Source organism: Papilio machaon, chromosome 19, assembly GCF_912999745.1.
Source record: "Papilio machaon chromosome 19, ilPapMach1.1, whole genome shotgun sequence".
NCBI classification, from domain to species: Eukaryota; Metazoa; Arthropoda; class Insecta; order Lepidoptera; family Papilionidae; genus Papilio; species Papilio machaon.
Genome location: NC_060004.1, coordinates 1,568,228 through 1,587,789, shown reverse-complemented (window position 1 = coordinate 1,587,789; position 19,562 = coordinate 1,568,228). Strand labels below are relative to the sequence as shown.

General features: G+C 35.8%; 3 protein-coding genes across 3 annotated transcripts; 1 reads left to right on the top strand and 2 right to left on the bottom strand.

Annotated features, from left to right (window-relative positions):
- Positions 1 to 373: 373 nt before the first annotated feature.
- Positions 374 to 3,905, top strand: LOC106708311 (adenosine 5'-monophosphoramidase HINT1). The gene is made up of 2 exons (XM_014499796.2): positions 374 to 791; positions 3,504 to 3,905. The coding sequence occupies exons 1-2, from the start codon at positions 462 to 464 to the stop codon at positions 3,663 to 3,665; spliced, it is 492 nt and encodes a 163-aa protein (XP_014355282.2). The 5' UTR covers positions 374 to 461; the 3' UTR covers positions 3,666 to 3,905.
- Positions 3,906 to 5,318: 1,413 nt separating this feature from the next.
- LOC123722072 (atherin-like) lies at positions 5,319 to 5,985 on the bottom strand. Its single transcript, XM_045682425.1, has 2 exons — positions 5,554 to 5,985; positions 5,319 to 5,345 (listed from the first exon to the last, which is right to left on the bottom strand). Exons 1-2 carry the CDS (start codon positions 5,848 to 5,850, stop codon positions 5,331 to 5,333), a joined length of 312 nt encoding a protein of 103 aa, XP_045538381.1. The 5' UTR covers positions 5,851 to 5,985; the 3' UTR covers positions 5,319 to 5,330.
- Positions 5,986 to 12,223: 6,238 nt separating this feature from the next.
- Positions 12,224 to 19,148, bottom strand: LOC106708265 (cullin-2). Its single transcript, XM_045682393.1, has 16 exons — positions 19,013 to 19,148; positions 18,345 to 18,422; positions 17,979 to 18,103; positions 17,267 to 17,362; positions 17,080 to 17,173; positions 16,857 to 16,931; positions 16,476 to 16,643; positions 16,243 to 16,390; positions 15,820 to 15,989; positions 15,495 to 15,638; positions 15,306 to 15,413; positions 14,819 to 15,226; positions 14,247 to 14,456; positions 13,308 to 13,617; positions 12,787 to 12,896; positions 12,224 to 12,609 (listed from the first exon to the last, which is right to left on the bottom strand). The coding sequence occupies exons 2-16, from the start codon at positions 18,405 to 18,407 to the stop codon at positions 12,448 to 12,450; spliced, it is 2,391 nt and encodes a 796-aa protein (XP_045538349.1). The 5' UTR covers positions 18,408 to 18,422; positions 19,013 to 19,148; the 3' UTR covers positions 12,224 to 12,447.
- Between the last annotated feature and the right edge of the window lie 414 nt (positions 19,149 to 19,562).

Genomic DNA, 19,562 nt, shown 5'->3' with positions numbered 1-19,562 from the left:
AAAATAGAATTATACTGTTTCAGTCTAGAGTTGGATTTATCGATGTAAATGTAAAAACAATAAAAACTGTTGGCTTTGAGTACGATTTATTATTTTACCTTTTATTTTAAATAACTGTAGAATGGACGGTGTAAATAATAAAATCCAAATACAGGAGACCGCTAAGTAGAGGTACGGCGAAGATGGAGTGATCAGGTTAACGTAAAGACATAACATTATTCGTGAAAAAAGCTGCACTTAGGTAGATTAGTAATTCGATTAATTTATTCGAATTAAAATATCGATAATATTCAAAAACATTCACGCCCATTAGACGTTGTGCCAAACAGCAAAACAACTTTATTGTAAATGTCAATGTCACATATCGCATTCTTGAAATGTCAAATTTTTATGTCAAAATCAAAATCTCTTTCGGGAGGAAGTGAATTGCTCTCGAAAACGAACTGTTTAATTTACTGAAAATGTTCGATAAAGTTTTCCAACGCGCGTTAAAGTTTCGCCTAAAGAAAACATATCCAACGAATATATATGATCTCACTCGCGGGGCGGCCATCGCTGTCCGGCGTCCGTATAGTGATGAAGTTCGACGCGCTCAAGCTCAAAGTGTAGCGGCGCCGGGTCCAACGATATTCGACAAAATAATTTCAAAAGAAATCAAAGCTGACATAATTTACGAGGATGACCTCTGCCTCGCATTCAACGACATCAGCCCCCAAGCGCCAGTTCATTTCTTGGTCATACCGAAGCGGCGAATTGCTCGGCTCCAAGATGCTGTTGATAATGATAAAGAGGTTTGTATTACCATTGCTACATATATTAGTCTACTAATGCTATAATAGTATGTTTAAATCAGCGATATTTCGTTAAGTATATAAAATCTTCCAGTTTTAAACATATTACTAACAAGTAAAATTAGTTACTCTCAGGTTACTATTTGAATCCTATGGTATATTATTAGTGCAATGTAATTCTATTTTATTGTTTGAATTTGACAGTTTATAAAAATAGACATCCCTAAAAATTATTAATTTTAGCGAAGGCAGGAAGTTATCGTCAGAAATGAAGAAATCTGCTTTTTAAATTGTTAAATACAATTGCACTAAACACAAATAAATATTAGAATAATTGATTTGCTGTACTGATCACCAAGGTAGTTTTTCAGGTTTCAGATTAGTCAGTTGTAAAGTTTAGTCAGTAATTAGCTCTAGTGTTCTTACTTTTTCCTAATAAATGTGAATGTTTGGATGTATGGATGTTTGTTAGAAGGTATCTGCAGAACCACTCAAAGAATCTCTATGAAATTTAGCATAGATCTAGAACATAGTCTGGAGTTATGTGTTCTACATTAGGGTAAGGAAGGAGTCATAGACAACAGCTAGTGTAGAATAAAACAAAATTATTACAAATATATTTTGATGTCAGTGAGTGATTAATAATAGAATATATAACTTAATTATTCACAATTATAAGAAATGCAAGTAGGTATGTAACATGTAACAAACATTGTTTTAATTATTCTTTATCAGAAAAGAATGTACAAACAATGCTGTTATCAGTTGCAAGCTTAATTTTATCTTTGTGTAATCTACAGATAACTTTGATGTGACAAAGTGCAAGCATCTGGGACAATGAGCCTCGGAAATTAATAAATTTATGAAACATGTTAATACATGAATAATTCATTACTTTTCTTCCATTATATAGTAGTCATACAATGGCTTAATTTACTTTGAATTGATTATTTTTTATTCATATTAATGAATCATCTTCCTTTGTAAAATAAATTTTAACCTTATAAAACCTTTTTGCTAAGACCTTAAGTTGAATTTAATAAAATTAGAAATTATTAAAAAACAATCTAAATAATTTTACCTTCATAAGACTGTGATCACAGACTTATTAAAAACAGACATGTTTGTAACATCACTATAAACACTAAAATTATCCAAAATAAATCAGGCAGTAAAATGTGTAAATATTTTTTTTAATTTCGACTGAATTCTAAAAAATCAATTTGAAGCAGAGAAACAACATTTTTATAACAATTATAGCAATGTTTTAAATAAATCTTAATAATATAATAAATGTGAACGTTTGGATGGATGGGATCAACGGATCTCAATGAAATTTGGCATAGATGTAGAACATAATCTGGAAGAACACATAGGCTACTTATTATGTTTTTTTTTTAATTCCGCGCGGACGTCACAGGCGACAACTAGTTAAACAATAAAGTATTATTTTTGTCATTGAAAAATATTCACAGATTAATCAATGTTATTATTGTCATAAATATGAAGAAATTTAACATAAAAAAATCACAACAATGCAATGTTAAAAATAGGTATGTGATACTTAATATTATCTTAAATACTTGACAATATTTAAGATTTTGTAAGCGGCGTGTGATAACGTGCAATTATGTCGTCATGACTCAGCGGTCAGGAATGCTGACCAAACTGATAGCCGGCCCCGGCAGGCACAGTCGCGGCGAAAAGTATTTTAAGCATAGTTTTGCATAATTTGCTAAAATTAATGGACAATATGTTATAAAATATATAATAATATTTATTTAATTTGTAAATGCTAATGTTTCGGTGTAAGGATGAATGGACGGATGTTTCTTATAATCTGGATCGATAAAATTTGGCACTGATGTAGAACATAGTCTGCAAGAACATATTGGCTACTAATTTATTTTTTTTGGCGTGTACGGTGTCGCTTGGAATTAAAAAAAACTACAGCTAGTGATTTGATAAATAAGACTAATAAATAATTGTAATATTTTATACAAGTTACGAAAATCATATAAAATAATTTTTGTTATATTAATAAATTTGCACTCGACTGTACTTGACACTGATTTTCGATATTTTATATCTTATCAACTACACAATAAGGTTTATTTTATAAAGAAAAAACTATCGTATCCTTGTTACGCCAAAGAAAATGTTTGTTATTACTTTAATAACATCGCGCGATGTGACTTAGTTTGTTTGCATTGCTTACGTCACAGATTTTTTATTTTGTTAATAATGTATAGGTAAACGTATTTTAAGATTGTTTATTCGTAAGAACATACTCCTATAATATAGGCTTTAAGACTTTATGATATATAGGACCTCTTTTGTAACGACGAAAGATGTACAAAGCTAACGTTATTTCGATCTTAAAAGGCGATTTTTTAAATTGAAATTTTGGCGTCTCTAATAAAAACAAATGATAGCTTCTTTATAACTTTGTGCCTATGCACGTGCCCGTAATGTCTTGGGCTAATCTGTATCTTGCTAATATTATAAATGCAATTGTTTAGATGGATGGATGGATGTATGTTTGTTTGAAGGTATCTCCAGAACGGCTGCATGGATCTCGATGAATTTGACATAGTGGTAGAACATAGTCTGGAAGAACACATAGGCTACTTATTAAGTGTTTTTTAAATTCCGCGCGGACGACAGTTAGTAAGACTATAAAGATGTAAAAGCATTCGTTTGTATCCTCAGATCCTGGGCCACTTGATGCTAGTGGCGCGGTCTTTGGGCGCAGCGAGGGCACCGGCTGGCTGGCGTCTTGTGGTGAACAATGGACGCCACGGCGCCCAGTCTGTCTACCACCTCCATCTCCACGTCCTGGGTGGACGCCAGATGGGATGGCCACCAGGCTAACTGACCTCATCAGGTGATTGAAGAAATGAGAGGGCGATATTTGTTAAAAAATCTCACCCTTCAGTGCCTTAGACCTTTTTCTAATAGTAAAGGGTACAACATATTTAGGTAGAAACATATAGCTTTGTAAAATGTAGCTCAGTGACTATAAAAGCACAAATGTATTATTGTATTTCAATTTGTCCTTTACAATAGAATGTTGCCAGTGATTAAATATAGAAATCCAGGTAGTTTCGGCTACTGCTTTGCAAAAAAATTAATTCCTTCTCATTTCTTTTTCTATCTTTTTTATAAAAATAGTATTAGGTTCATTTATTGGCAAATTTATATGTTTTTCGTAGTACATAGAATTTCTACCACTTTTGTACTTGCTCTTTATGTTACTCGCATTCTAGTAACATTTTAAAGATGTTATTAAAAATGCCTTTTGACATTTGTACATCTATCTTGTCTATGTTAAAAATAGACTTGTCATAGACTAAACAATGTTGCGCTCAAAAAATGTCAAAGAATATACTAAAGAAAAAAAAATTGTGTCATAAATTTTGCCATTAAATAGTTGTAGTGGTTAGATGGTAGTGCAATAATTGGGCCAAATTAATTCTAGCTTAGTTTATAATGTTATTTTCTCAAATATACTCTTTGGAATGCCACAGTTTGAAGGCAGTACTTACTGTTGTGCCTGAACAAAATTTTTTTTTCGTTTCAATCTCACTGCCAAGTTCCATGCCTTTTAAAAATGTTCACTCTAAATAATAACCTCATAACTTATACATAAAAAATATGAATCTCAGATTTCTGTATATCTCATACAGTACATTTAAATTGTTTAAAATAGTCAAAAATCTAGTCAGCGTATTTGTTTCATGAAGAAATAATAATAGTTTATACTTGTATGCAATTTTTATTTTAATGAACTTTGTGATTATTGATGTAGTTTAAAAATTATAAATTTTGGTCAAAATTTTAACTCCGTGTGTTGCCATAAAAATTAATATCTGAGATTAAAAAATGCGGTCATTTTCTGCCATAACCTTATAACACAGTATCTTGCTTCTCAAACTGTGGTATTAAAAATTGTCTATTAAATTTTATCTTATTACGTATTCAATTTTAACTTTTAAGGGTACACACGGTAAAAAGAAAAACATTTATACCACAGTTGCTACAATAGTAATTTAAAAACAGATTATTTATCAAATAATTTATTCACAAGTTTTAATGTTTTTTTTTATCTACAGTTTTAATTTACGAATAGAATATGGTAACACCCAAAAATTTTACTACCAAAATATTTAAAAATAGTTTTTCTTTTTACTGTGATATTAGATTTATAATAGATTGTAGTTTATGGTGGGGGAGGACACATTGCCATCCTCTTGTTTTGTAAGAAACTAAAAGGAGTGGCAGCGGGTCCGTTAAGAAATTGTTAAGAATTTAATATTTTTTTAAATTCTGTAACCAAAGGAATAAAATATTTTGTTACTCTTAGCTGTGGCTTTTATTTACGTGACACAACTAGTTACCAAAAATTAGTATAAGTTGTATCCATCTGTCATCATCACCAGCCTCGCTACCCACATTTTTTGCCTTTGCCGACATAACATTTTAACTAACTATAGGTTAATTTTAGGAATTTGTGTATACATTTAAAGATAAAATTATTTATTCTTCAGTATCCTGCAACAAAATTAAATCAAAACTTTACTTATATCGTAATTTTATTTGTAAATACATATTACTAAAGTATTTAATCACTTTACAAATGTATGCAATACAAATTCCCTTAATAACCAAACGGTAAGGAAAAGCAAAACAGAATCAATTTTAATACTCAACAAATTTCGAAATGGATTTATTTTATAAATGCATATTAAAGATAAAATACCGGCGGTGATAGGGGGCAGGCGGGGAGTGCGGCGCAGGTCACAGGTGGGGGGGCGCAAGGGGGTAAGGCAGCGGCCAACAGGGGCGCGGCCGCGGCTAGAGTCGAAGATAGCACTGCAGGTAGCGCCGCCTCTAGCAGCGGGGGTAGCGCCGTGGCTAGAGACGCGGAGATAGTGGATGCTAGCAGCGGAGTGAGTGCGGCTAGCGCAGCGGTTGGCGCGGGTGGGGCAGCTGGGAGCACGATCGGCGCGGCTGGGGCAGCTGGGATAACGACTGGGGCAGGCGCCGGCGCCGGCATACAGTACGCTGTCGGTAGGCACTGGGAGTGCGCTTGCTGGAATAATAAAACCAATGTAATGTCCAATCTAAATTATCTTTCCACTTGCTTTCATTAGTGTTGCCATAAAATTGACCAACAACCGTGTAGAGAAAAAATATCTCACTTAAAGGGTTTTTTAGTAAAAAAAATTTAACAAAATGTTTAAAAAAAACATATATCTCACCTGTAGCAGCGCTAGCATGGAACAGATGACGCTCATTAGCCACATGGTGAATGTCGGAGGTCAATCGAGGCACTACGCCGACCTATATTTACAACCCTTATCACGCGTCCGTGACACAATTACGTTATACACATAGAAACGTGTATACATCTAGCTTATGTTTGTTACGTGAATAGGTTTCAAGTTAAGTAATTTGACATACATTTAATAATAGTAATTCGTTGTGAAAATGCGTTATAAGCATGTACAAATGTGTTTTACGTAATAATTTTAATATGAAATAAGTTTTTTTGCTATTGAAAAATGCAAACTTGCGCGTAATTTTATTTTCACTGTTTAGTTATTTTTTTCTCTGTAATCAAAACCTTTTTAAAAAAAATTAAAATACTCTTTACAAATACCGATTCTGCAAAACATTGTGTTACAATTTTGTGGACGTATGTAAGGATTACTGACCCAAAACAAACTTAAATCTTACTAATATTATAAATGAGAAAATTTTGATGGATGTTTTTACTTGATATCTCCTGAACAGCTCAACTATTTTTTTTTTTTATTGAAAAAGCTAACGCTTGACCACGATCCCACCCTATGAAGTGATGATGTAGTCTAAAGATGGTACGCGCTAGCTTTGTAAATGCCTATTCAATCTACTCTTGAAGGCCCTCACGTCGTACTTGAACGGAAAAACGCCGGCAACTTATTCCATTCCTTTGCAGTACGCAAGGAATGGAATAAGTTGCCGGCGATGATGAATTGAACAATGATTCAAACCTTTTCGTTCGAACGCGCGGCACGTCTACTACATAAGGATGGATTCCAGCCGTATATCTGAACGTCCGATGGTAGAATTATATGTAATTCCTGCGCACACTCCCCAAAATGCAGCCTGTAAAACACCGAGAGACTTGCCACTCTACGCTTATGCTCAAGACTGGTTAAATTTAAGGCTGAAATTTATAGTCGGTACTCGGACTTTGCTTAGACTTATCTTACGAGTTTGAAATTTATAGTCATATGCTAAGATTACCTCAGACGTTTGCTTAGCAAATGCTAAGTCGCCAAAATCGTCGACTTAGCGAAATCTTACACGTTTCTCGACTACTTTTTTATACGATAAGGTGGCAAATGAGCAGGTGACCATTTAAATTCGTTGAAATAGCGAAGCGACCGCCGCTTATGGACATTCGTAATTGCAGATACGTTGGCTTCATTTAATCGATGGAGGGACAGAAAGGGTATATTTCCCCGACCTAGGCTTCCACTCTTCCGTCAAATCCACTTCATTCCTTATAAGGAAAGGGTGCAATAATGAAGAGGACTAAACTTAGGCCTCAGACACGCCCATTCATCAGGCGAAACTAGGAATTACTTCCACTTCACGCCTATTTTCTGTGTGGTCGTGGTATTTCACTGGGCGAGCCGACCCATTCATGCAAAAGATATTGTTGTTGCTGGTGTTTACCACTGTTCTTCGATTTCGAAGGAGTTTACTAATATGCATTTGGCATTATATCAATATGGATTTGTCATTGTTATGGTTGCTTCGGAGTATGTGCGTACTTTGAACCTTTTTTATTTATTTTGGATTCACCTGATGACCACTCCGTTTCCAAGGATTTTGTACCTGCCTACTCTTACAAATACTTCTTTCTCACTTCAAAGGATTTCAATTTTGCTTACGACATGGATTGCTACAATAAAATAAACAAACAAAAACCATATTCTGAATATTTAAGAAGAAATATATTTATTAATATACATATATATTTATTAAGAATATTGTTCAGGCCATGCAGGTTGTTAGTGCTACCCGATTATTCCAATTTGCGTATATAGGTGGATAGGGAAACGTATAAATTGCGGTAGAAGTTGACTCAATTTTCTTGAAACTTTATTTATGATGACGTACAGTGTAGGTTGGCTTAAGCCTGGTAAATCTCCACAAACAGTCTACAACAGAAAGAAGAAAATTAGTACAAAAAATAATACCAAAGAAAAAGGTTTTTTTCTAAAGTATACATGATTATTTTTATTAACAGAAAAATAAATATAGTATTACTTATTGCCGGTACTGATCATATTTACCTGTTGATGCGATGTTCCAAGCTTGTTAATTTTATCTATTCGAGACAATATCCAAATTGTCCGTTCAATAAAATCCATTCGAAAATCTTTGTTTGTTCGTTAGCCAAATCCAAATGAAAGATAAAGTATGGAAAGTCCGTAAGAATACGGATCCAGGGTAAACGTCAAAGGATAGAATCTTTGTATGTCCAGGTAGATGAGCCAAAATCCAGAAGAAATGCATAAAATGGATCTCTAGTAACCTCAACAATAAAAAAATTAAATAGGTTATGGGTTTGACGTTGTCATTTACTTTGACAAGTCAAATAATCTCGTTCCGTTCTACCGTATACCTAATCATAATGTTACAAAAGTGTTAATTTAAAAATGTTAATTTCGTCGTTTTGCTTATAATTTCGATAGCAAATTATAAATGAATACAACTATTCGATTAAATTAATAAGTTAAATGATATATGGATCATGTATTTTAAATATATTTTTTCTAAATACTGAGAAGTACCAAGAAGATATTGTGCGAATAGAAACTTTGTAAAACTCTGTTGCTTAGCAAAATCACTGTTGCCACCTCGGCAACTTCAAAATGTGCTTAAAGACCCGTTATAATATGCCTAAATATACTATCTTTTTAAAAAGTCCTCCAAGTATTAAATGTGGCCTATTAAAGTGGATCTGCTATACTCGTTGTTATGAATGCCGAACTAAATTATATTAAAAAATATATAATGATTACTTTGTGATTTCTTGAATACGTCTAAAATGCATCATGTTCATTTTTAAATTTAATTTATATCTATATAAGTTAATATGGTAATAAAAATAATGATATATGCTAAATGAAGAAAAATGTGCTAAACGTACTAAAATTCTGCCAAATTTTGCATAAAATATGCTAAATTGGCAACACTGACAAAATCTCAGCCCAAAACGACTATAAATTCGAATCTGAGATAACTTTAAGCAAATGCTTAGATGAGTTTGTCATAAGATAAACCTAAGTCAAGTCGGAGCTAAGTCCGAGTACCGACTATAAATTTCAGCCTTATAGTCACATGCTAAGCTTACCTTAGACGTTTGCTTAGCAAATGCTAAGTCACCAAAATCGTTGACTTAGCGAAATCTGACACGTTTCTCGACTACTTTTAAATTCGTATAATATATGCATCCGTAATTGCAGATACGTTGCCTACATATAATCGATGGAGGGACAGAAAGGGTATATTTCCCCTTCCTAGGCATCCACTCCTCCGTCAAATCCTCTTCCCCTTCCCATCCTTTCCTTATAAGAAAAGGGTGGAATAATGAAGAGGACTAAACATAGGCCTCAGATACGCCCATTCATCAGACGAAACAAGGAATTACTTCTATTTCCACCTGTCTTCTGTGTGGTCGTGGTATTTCACCGGGTGAGCCGACCCATTCGTGCAAAAGATATTGTTGTTTTGTGTTTTTTATATATTTTGGATTCACCTGATGACCACTCCGTTTCCAAGGATTTTGTACCTGCCTACTCTTACAAATACTTCTTTCTCGCTTCAAAGGATTTCAATTTTGCTTACGACATGGATTGCTACAATAAAGTAAACAAACAAAAACCATATTCTGAACATTTAAGAAGAAATATATTTATTAATATTTATTTATTAAGAAAAATATTGTTCAGGCCATGCAGGTTGTTAGTGCTACCCAATTCTTCGAATTGCGTATGTAGGTGGATAGGGAAACGTATAAAATTGCGGTAGAAGTTGACTCAATTTTCTTGAAACTTTATTTATGATGACGTACAGTGTAGGTTGGCTTAAGCCTGGTTAATCACCACAAACAGTCTACAACAGAAAGGAGAAAATTAGTACAGAGTTAATGAACATTGTCCATACGTATTTTATACGGGGCTCTCTTGTATTCACGTTTAGCTGATATACTCGTAGGTAAAGATCTATGGTGTAAATGTAACAAATATTGGGTTCCAAGCTTGTCAATTTTATCTATTCGAGACAATATCCAATTTGTCCGTTCAATAAAATCCATTCGAAAATCTTTGTTAATTCGTTAGTCAAATCAAAATTAAAGATAAAGTATGGAAAGTCCGTAAGAATACGGGTCCAGGGTAAACATCAAAGGATGGAATCTTTATATGTCCAGGTAGATAAGCCAAATTCCAGAAGAAATGCACAGAAAAGCGTAATGGAATGCAAGAGTCAACAAAAATTAAGATATTAATCTCGACAATAACAAAATCTAATTAATTTTGTTGTTATTTGTTTGACGTTGTCATTTACTTTGTCAAGTCAAATAATCTCGTTCCTTTCTACCGTATACCTAACCATAATTTTACAAAAGTGTTAATTTAATAATGTTAATTTCGTCGTTTTGCTTATAATTTCGCTAGCAAATTATAAATAAATATAATGATTCGATTTAATCAATAAGTTAAATGATATATGGATCATGTATTTTAAATATATTTTTTCTAAATACTGAGAAGTACCAAGAAGATATTGTGCAAATAGAAACTTTGTCAAACTCTCTTGCTTAGCAAAATCACTGTTGCCACCTCGGCTTCTTCAAAATGTGCTTAAAGACCTGTTATAATATGCCTAAATATACTATCTTCTTAAAAAGTCCTCCAAGTATTAAATGTGGCCTATTAAAGTGGATCTGCTATACTCGTTGTTATGAATGCCGAACTAAATTATATTAAAAAATATATAATGATTACCTCGTGATTTCTTGAATACGCCTAAAATGCATCATGTTCATTTTTAAATTTCATTTATATCTATATAAGTTAATATGGTATTAAACATAATGATATATGCTAAATGAAGAAAAATGTGCTAAATGTCCTAAAATTCTGCCAAATTTTGCATAAAATATGCTAAATTGGCAACACTGACAAAATCTCAGCCAAGAACGACTATAAATTCGAATCTGAGATAACTTTAAGCAAATGCTTAGATGAGTTTGCCATAAGATAAACCTAAGTCAAGTCGGAGCTAAGTCCGAGTACCGACTATAAATTTCAGCCTAAGTCTCTCCACCGAATCTAGTGCCGCGAGTTGGTACTTTGCTGCGCCTGCCCAGATATGACAGCAGTACTCCACACATGGCCGGATCTGTGCTTTGTACAGGGTCAAAAGCTGTCCCTGTGTAAAGTACCGCCGTACCTTTGTAAGGACTCCAAGTTCCAGGATTTTGACGAAATTTGGCACAGATGTAGAACATATAGGCTATTTATTAAGTTTTTTTTTTATTCCGTACAGATGAAGTCGCGGGCAACAGCTAGTCTAGATAAAACAACAATAAACGGCATCCGTACAATATTTATTAAACAAATATTTAATAGATAAATAATAATAATTTGAGATGCAGTGCTCGCTAACTACAGATTGCACTTTCTCGTTAATTAATTTACAAATTATTAACCTATCATGTACATTTTCCATATCCAGATTTACTCAAACATAATCTGTTTAAAAAAAAAAGATAAAATTATATACCAAAAAAAAAAACACATTAAAATGTCTGTAATTTTATAAAATACATTTATTGTGATTACTTCATTTTAGAGCGATTTTTTTTCGAGATTTTTTTATTTATGTTTATAAAATCTATACAAATAATTATGACACGCCATCTTGAATTTAATTTGCGCTATATGTTTTTTTTAAAGTAATGACTCGTACAATTTTACTGCTTTAAAACTTGTAAATAATGTTTTTAAAACAGAAGAGATATGACAATTTTTATTCAAGTAGCTTCGACAATGGAAACCTATCTTTAGTAGATATATTGTAAGTAAAATCATGAATCAAATTAACTTCAAATTGCATTAAAGATTTATCAAATGAAAATTTAAAATTAATTTCTACTGAATAAAACCTAAGGTTTCCAAAGAAATGACATGGAGCCAATACTATAATGGGAGATTTTTATATATTTTTTTAAAGCTATACTTAGTCGAATTAAAGGAAAAAAGACAATAACGAAATTAAAAAAAAAAAAACAGAAAATTTATATCTCTGAGAGGCAAAAAACTAACAAATAATAAAGTCAGAGCTTGCAGAAGGAGAACGAAAAAAAATTTTTATTGGTACAATTATAAATAATAAGTATGCAAAAAAAAGTTAGTTATTAGCTCCGTTGCCATGGTAACACAAATTCCTAAATTGACAAAAAAAACATGTTTTACTGTATATTTATTACTTATGTTGGTGCTTAGCAATAGCTTTCCCTTAACAGGAGGGTGTTGGGATGTGCTTTGCTGTAGCCAGTGGAGGGGTGTGGGTAGTGGTGGGGGTGGTACTACGCGAGGTAGGCGTAGGTGTCTAGTGTTCCCGGGGCTCGCTCTAGATACTGCTTGTCTATGAGAGACTCTATGCATTTCTTGATCATGGCGACAGAAGGCGCGAACGAGCCTCGCGCCTGCGCCACCACTTCCTGGATTAATTCAGTGTGTCGCAGCACCTGAGAGAAACATATCTTTCATTAATTCTAAAATCTAGAAGTCAGGGTTAAAATACCTAACGAAGCCTAATAAATAAAATCTCTAAATCTATTTAAATTAATTTTCTTCGTTAGTTGTTAAACTTGAAGATAATAGTCGTAACTTCTGCTATGGGAGCAGTAGATGACGTCACTGACCTTCCTCTGCTTCATGATGCGGACGAGTGCGGCCTGCAGGTACATCTTACGGTCATCCTCACAGTGCGCAGGCTCCCCACCACCGCCAGACCCGCTACCACCACTACCACCTACATACAAACATCTTAATAAATAACTTCTTTAAAATATTCAATGGGCGAAAAGATACATTAAACGTGTTAAATTACACCTGAAAAAGCTACGTAATACTTGTTTTTGATGTGAAACATTTATAGGCTCACTTGTAAACCGAATTGTTGACGTAGCGACGCTTGCCGTGGCGACGGGTCGCCACGCTATACTGAGGTATACATCATTATCATTATTATCAATCTTGTCATTATCATTATTATTTATTTTATTATAATATTTAATATTTTATGCATATTACTTGTACACACACGATGTTTCACATCTGCCAGGTGTCCCATGACGGCTCACAATTTTTTTTATTTGTATCAATAGTTATGTTAAAGATGATCAATAAATATGTGGGCGGAGTTTAAATGGTGTCAACTTACCGGAGTGTGTGGGCGCAGCGCCGCATGTCAACCGCAGCTTGGTACGCTTACAAGTAAAGGTGAGGTTTAGTAAGAGTTCTGCGTCAGCGTCGTCTTCTTCCCCCGCGGCCGCCCCTGAAGTGCCTGACTCCGCCCCCTGTGTAGGGGCGGGGCCTGTGAGGGAGGGGACATTGCCGCGTGCAGCTATCAGTCCGGCGTCCAGCAGAGGGCGCACGTGACGCGCCCACGCCTCGCCGCTCAGCTGCAGCGTGTCGCGCGCCTCTCGCACACTCACACTGTCCACGTTCTCGAACATTAGCAGCAGCGCGCACTACGCACACATTTATTGTACATTTACATTATCATCATCATCAGCTCACTTTACGTCCCCACCGAGGTGCTCGGAGCCTACCCTAAGTTAGGGGTGTCTAGGCCATAGTCAACCACAGCAAAGTGCGGTTTGACTTCATGTAAATCATTGAATTTTTTCTCAGATATGTGAAGCATCACGATGTTTTCCTTCACCGTAAGAACGTCGGACAAATGTACATATCGAGGGGTGAATTATATATAAGTCAATATCGCAAAAAAGTCGCTTAAAACAAATAGCCTTTCACTCCTCGTGTAAATCTAAAATCGAAAAACACATTGGTACATGGCGGGATTCGAATCCAGGACCTGCAGATTGCAAGTCAAGTACTTAACCCCTGAGCCACCGACGCTCTGTTTTACATTGTTACATTTACATTATGCCAGTACAGAATTGGAACGAGTGAACCTAAACAGTCCACGCCAAGCCAGCGCTACTGTCCTACTGGAACAATGTAAACCAGACAAGTGTTACATCACTACTTTCGAATAAAGAATGAAAAGTTGGTCAAATAACAATTAAGATTACTTCTTAAGCTTAAATACTTCTAGCAGCTAATACTTCTAGATTTTTTTGTCTTTAAGTGATACCTGTGGTGTTGTGGCGCTGATGTGGTAGACGCGCTGTGTGTATCGAGTGCGCAGCTCGCCGGTGCAGAGATGGTGTAGCCAGGCTAGTCGACGGCCGCTGAATGAGCCGCGGTAGAACGCCTCGAAGAGTCGCGCTGGTCGCTCCAGTTGTGCGGGCGGGGCTAACGGCGCCATCGCCCCGCCCAGTGGCCACGCCCCCGCTTGTAGCACCTACATCACATGTATAAAGTACTAGCTTTTACCCGCGACTCCGTCCGCGCGGAATAAAAAATAGAAAACGGGGTAAAAATTATCCTATGTCCGTTTCCTGGTTCTAAGCTACCTGCCCACCAATTTTCAGTCAAATCGATTCAGCCGTTCTTGAGTTATAAATAGTGTAACTAACACGACTTTCTTTTATATATATATAGATAACTCTTGATGTGCAATGTTATAAGTTAACCAAATTTTATATAAGACAGAGGAAAGATGTGACTTAGTTATACACTTAAGTAGTATTAGAAATCTACACTAAGCGAAACTTTAAGTAATTAAAAAATTCTGGATTTGTTAGTATATATTTGAAATCACACCTGTATAAAGAATCCCGTATTCAAAGATAGATTATTATCTCTGAGATGCTGTTGAAACTTTGCGTTGAGATCCGCGGACACAGCGACATCTGTGAACATTCTGTGCAACTTGTTGGTGAATTCGTATCCGCAGGCTGCTTTAAGGCGGTTTATCATCGCTTCCTCTTGCTCCATGGATGCTGAGAGTTGATGTATGAGTCGTCTGGCAAGTGCTCTAGCGTAATGCTTCTGGAAGACATCTTTATCGTCGACGTATTTGAAGACGATAATTGCGGCTGCTAATTTGTCGTCGGCGTCCGCATCCGCGCCTCTACGTCGGAGCAGCGCATCGCAGTAACGTGCGAGAAGTTCTGGTGCTCTCGCGGAGGTTTCTCCAGGCTCCCGTGCATTAACTACGGCACTGCACGCCTGTAAATTGAGAATTAGAGAACAAGAGAGATGACTATATGTTTTGTACAAGTGTTTTAACATTGACAATTGTACTCACTTTATCAAGTGCGCCGACGAACGCCTGCGCACCTCCGAATACTTCATTGAACAATTTGCTATACTTCTTGTGTAGCGACAACATTGCGTTCACAAAGTGCGTGTGCGCCTGACAAATTAAAACATGCAAAATTAATCATAAATGTGTCAACGAATCAGGTAAATGGCATCTACTGTCACTATCAGGTACCTCATCTTTGCTGTGCTCGCTGGCGAGTAGCAGCAGACCGTCCCGCGCTGTCTGCGCGTGCGCCGCGTCCACCAGCGGTCGCAGCGCCCCCTGTCCGCTCATCGGCTTCAGCAGCGTGTACATGCGCTTCAGGTCCTCACGACGCTGCACGACCATACAAAAAAGTAAAATTCCCCTCACCATCACCAGAGGTTAACTTTCAGTGGCCAATAAATGGGGATGATACCCCATCTATGATTAAATTAGGGTAAAATCTCCATTAATTGGCACCTGAAGCAAATATTATTGTTGATTTTAAGTTTCAAGTTGCCGTTGTATCGTATACCTGCAGAGCTTCGGGTGTGTCGGCGCAGGCCTCGCGCAGCAGTCGCTCTGTGTGCGCGTGCAGTGCGGGCAGGTGCGCGGCCACGGCGGCGCGCTCGTAGCACGCTCGCACCGCCTCGCGCGATGACGAGTGCAGATAGCGACACGCCAACATTATTTCACGCTCCAAACCTGTATGTGAATGGTCAAACATAATTTAATTAGCGCTATCAACGCAACACTAGCGCCATTTGCGGCAGTCGAGTGTACTACGGAACGCCAGCGCCGTCTGTCGGTGTTCGATAGAGTCAACCACCTTACCGGCCGAGCGATCGAAGCACGAAATGATTTGGGTTCATTAGAAGTCAACCCAATCCAAAATATTACCTACTACTACCGTATTTTTGCTTATTTTTTTATGTCATAAACATGAACTTAACAGTACCTTCAAGTGTATGCTTCATATAGTGTGATATGTCTCCGTCCTGCAGCAGGTTGGCTGCGCGGCGCGCGTGGTGCGCGGCCGCCGCATTCAGGTAGGGCTCCAGTACTAGTTGCTGATATAGCTGCAGCGGCGCGCGCACGCGGTGAGCCTATGGGGTTATAAGTCAATAAATGGGGATGTTACCCCAATTTAACACTTCAATTTTTTTTCACAAGTTGGGTACACAAACTTACTTGTGCATGCACCGCACTATGTATGGCAGCGTGCAACACATCAGCCATTGCGGGCTCAAGCTGACAGTCGCGTGCGGCACTCAGTGCGGCCACTATACGAGCCGTCAGCCCTACGGACAACGACTGCACCAGGATACGCTCCCATGTCACCAGTCCCAGCTCACCTACCTACACACAGTTACACATTAATATTTGAAGTATTAGTTTTTTTTTATAAATCAACCTTTAATAGCAATTGGTCTAAGGGCCCATTATTGTGTTAATTACCCTAGTAACTAATTTTTAACATAGAACCATAATTTAAGTCTTTTAATTACTGTTATGATCCTGAAATGGTTTAATTTCAAACAAATGCATACATAATATTAATTAATTATTTACCTCCAATTGCCTAGAGTCGTGCTCCGGACAACTAACAGTAGCTGAAGAACCATATATTATTTCTGCATCCGAAACCTGGAATAAAACAGAGTATGTTTGATTTATTAGATCATACTGTATTAAAGTGAAACATACAAGCATACTATTTCAAATTAACACTAATTTTATATGCAAAAAGGTACACTCAACTTACGCAATAATTTCTAAATAAAATAAAACTTACCTTCTGTTTCTTTACATGCTGCAGATTGAGGTAAGAATATAGACTATTGAGATATGCAACACCCTGACTGTACTCTCTCCATGCTGCAACATACCTGCACACATTATTTTATAGACGAGAAGTGTCACATAGTGAACAAACTTTACTATTTGTTTGTAACAAAAATTACACGCTCAAAAAAACTCACCTTGTAAGCAGACCATCATTGTAATCACTGCTATCAAGTGGTGCATTTCCTTGAACTCTCTTTAATAGCTCTCCGACATGCTCTTCCAAGAAATTTCTAGAAAATAATAATGAACAAGTAAATATGTAGCATATAGATGAAACAAGGTTTAAAAAGAATAATAGATTAGAATAAGAATAGAATAATTTTATTCTCAACTACTGGGTTTATTAAGAAATATTTTTAATAGGTCCAAGATGTCTTATACTATAATCATCTTTTCTACTAAAACTACTGAACTGGCACATTTATTTTGTATGCAATCTGAAACCTCTAATCAACATTTTCAGTACTGCTAAATTTTTTACCACAGACGGCGACGCGGCTCGCCCGTCACGTTCCGTCTCCCGAAATGGCGAAAAGTAGATTGCGGAGGTTAATTTGGCCACACCAAATGGAGGTCCGTCAACTCTGCCTACCCCTCTGAGTTACGGGCGTGAGTTATGTATGTTAGATTTTTAGAAATAAGCTCAAAATTAATAAGAATTACTGTTGAACCTGGACAACTAAGAGCACAAAATTTAATATTTATCTAACTGGACTTTTTCACTTATAGAGATTGTCCATCGAGAACTGACAATGACTCTGGCTTATCCAGGTTTGACTGTATATAGTTGTTGTTTCAGACCCATTTTCGGAGTTGATTTACCTGGAGTAAACAAAACCAACTCACCTAGTCTCATCATATAGACGGTCAGCAAGAGGTTCCGGATGTGCCACACATAGTGCATATACATCAGAGAAGCGCATGTTCCACACAGCACGCTCTACTGCCCGTAGTGCCACAACTCCTGCCACCTAAAAATAAATGCTAATTAAACATTTATATTTTTAATGATTATTATTAATGATGATCGTATATTACGCTGCAATTTTTGGTTTACTTTTATATATAAAAAGTACCTAATTTATTTATTTATTGGTGAAACCTAAAATACAAAGGATATTAGCAGCAGTGTACAGTGTGGAAATTTACTGGGTTGTTTACATCATTTTAATTTGTCATCTTCTGCCATTAAGGTAATTACAAAATACATACTGTCTCCTTAAGGCTTGCCCAAGTTTCCTGGAAGTCCACATTTCTCGGTTTTAGGGACATCATTGAACGATCATGTGCCTGAAATAAATTTTTTAATGTTTTTATAAAATCAATATCTACATTACAAGACATTTGTAGTTGTGCTGATTTAATTTTAGAAGTAATAGTTTGATTTTTGTGTTCTGATTTGTCACTTGATTATAGAGAAGCTTATAAGAAATATTACAAGACATTCCAACCGTTTGTCGTAAACAATAACAAAATAGGTCATTCATTACATATGCATTTGTGTTGTAAACATTAGGAAATTTTTCTTAGACATTGGAATTCATGCATTAATTAAATCTGAAAAGTAAGAATATTAATTGATAATTACAAACAAACTATACCAAACCCTTCTAGATCTAAATGTCAAGAAGAGTTTATGTTTCGGTTCGAGTGGTTCAAGACGCCGCTTTCTGAAGAAATAAAGGGTTACTTGTAGAAAACATTGTATATCTTGAATATCATACGAGGTCGAGCTGCAAAATCTAGCAACGCAATATACTTGGCATCGTGACAACAGCGGGATAAAGCAACTATAAGATTCGTTCACAAAATTACTCAGCAGTATCGACGTATAACAAAAATAATTAAAGTTAATAATGATAACCCAATGCTAAACTCACTTTTAAATCACTCTATCGCACTATCTTTACTTTGGTAACTTTATCGCCTTTTAAGTACTTAGTGAATTAGAGCCAGTTATAAAAATAATAGAAAATATTTCACAGAATCCGCAAGCAAAAACCAACCAATTCTGCAATTTTGACATTTGTTTTTTTTTTAAAGGAAAAGTCAAATTCAATTTGTATGTTAAGATCCAAGGGTTTTTGCCGCGTCAGAAACTTTTAATTTAAATTTCAAGAATGCGAATAAAATTGTAAAAGGTGGTGATAAAGGATTAGGACAATATATGAATATACTAGCTGTCGCCCTGGACTCTGTCCACGCGAAATCAAGTAAAAACGTAGTGGCCTATGTGGTCTTCCAGACTATGTTCTGCATGTATGCCAAATTTAATCGAGAACCGTTCTGGAGATACCTTCAAACAAACATCCATCCATATAAACATTCACATTTATAATATTAGTATTCAAAAAGAATTCCTAAAATACCATTCAACGTTAATAAATCGTTTAATTATAATATCCTTTGGAAAATGACTGAATTCATAAT

What these genes read in the sequence shown, in the direction of transcription:
- LOC106708311 (XM_014499796.2), top strand. Translation starts at nt 462, where the DNA reads ATGTTCGATAAAGTTTTCCAACGCGCGTTAAAGTTTCGCCTAAAGAAA. An exon ending in CTGTTGATAATGATAAAGAG is followed by an intron (nt 792 to 3,503) that starts GTTTGTATTACC and finishes TTGTATCCTCAG; the next exon opens with ATCCTGGGCCACTTGATGCT.
- LOC123722072 (XM_045682425.1), bottom strand. Translation starts at nt 5,850, where the DNA reads ATGCCGGCGCCGGCGCCTGCCCCAGTCGTTATCCCAGCTGCCCCAGCC.
- LOC106708265 (XM_045682393.1), bottom strand. Translation starts at nt 18,407, where the DNA reads ATGATGTCCCTAAAACCGAGAAATGTGGACTTCCAGGAAACTTGGGCA. An exon ending in GGGCAAGCCTTAAGGAGACA is followed by an intron (nt 18,104 to 18,344) that starts GTATGTATTTTG and finishes ATTTATTTTTAG; the next exon opens with GTGGCAGGAGTTGTGGCACT. An exon ending in AGCATGTAAAGAAACAGAAG is followed by an intron (nt 16,932 to 17,079) that starts GTAAGTTTTATT and finishes GTTTTATTCCAG; the next exon opens with GTTTCGGATGCAGAAATAAT.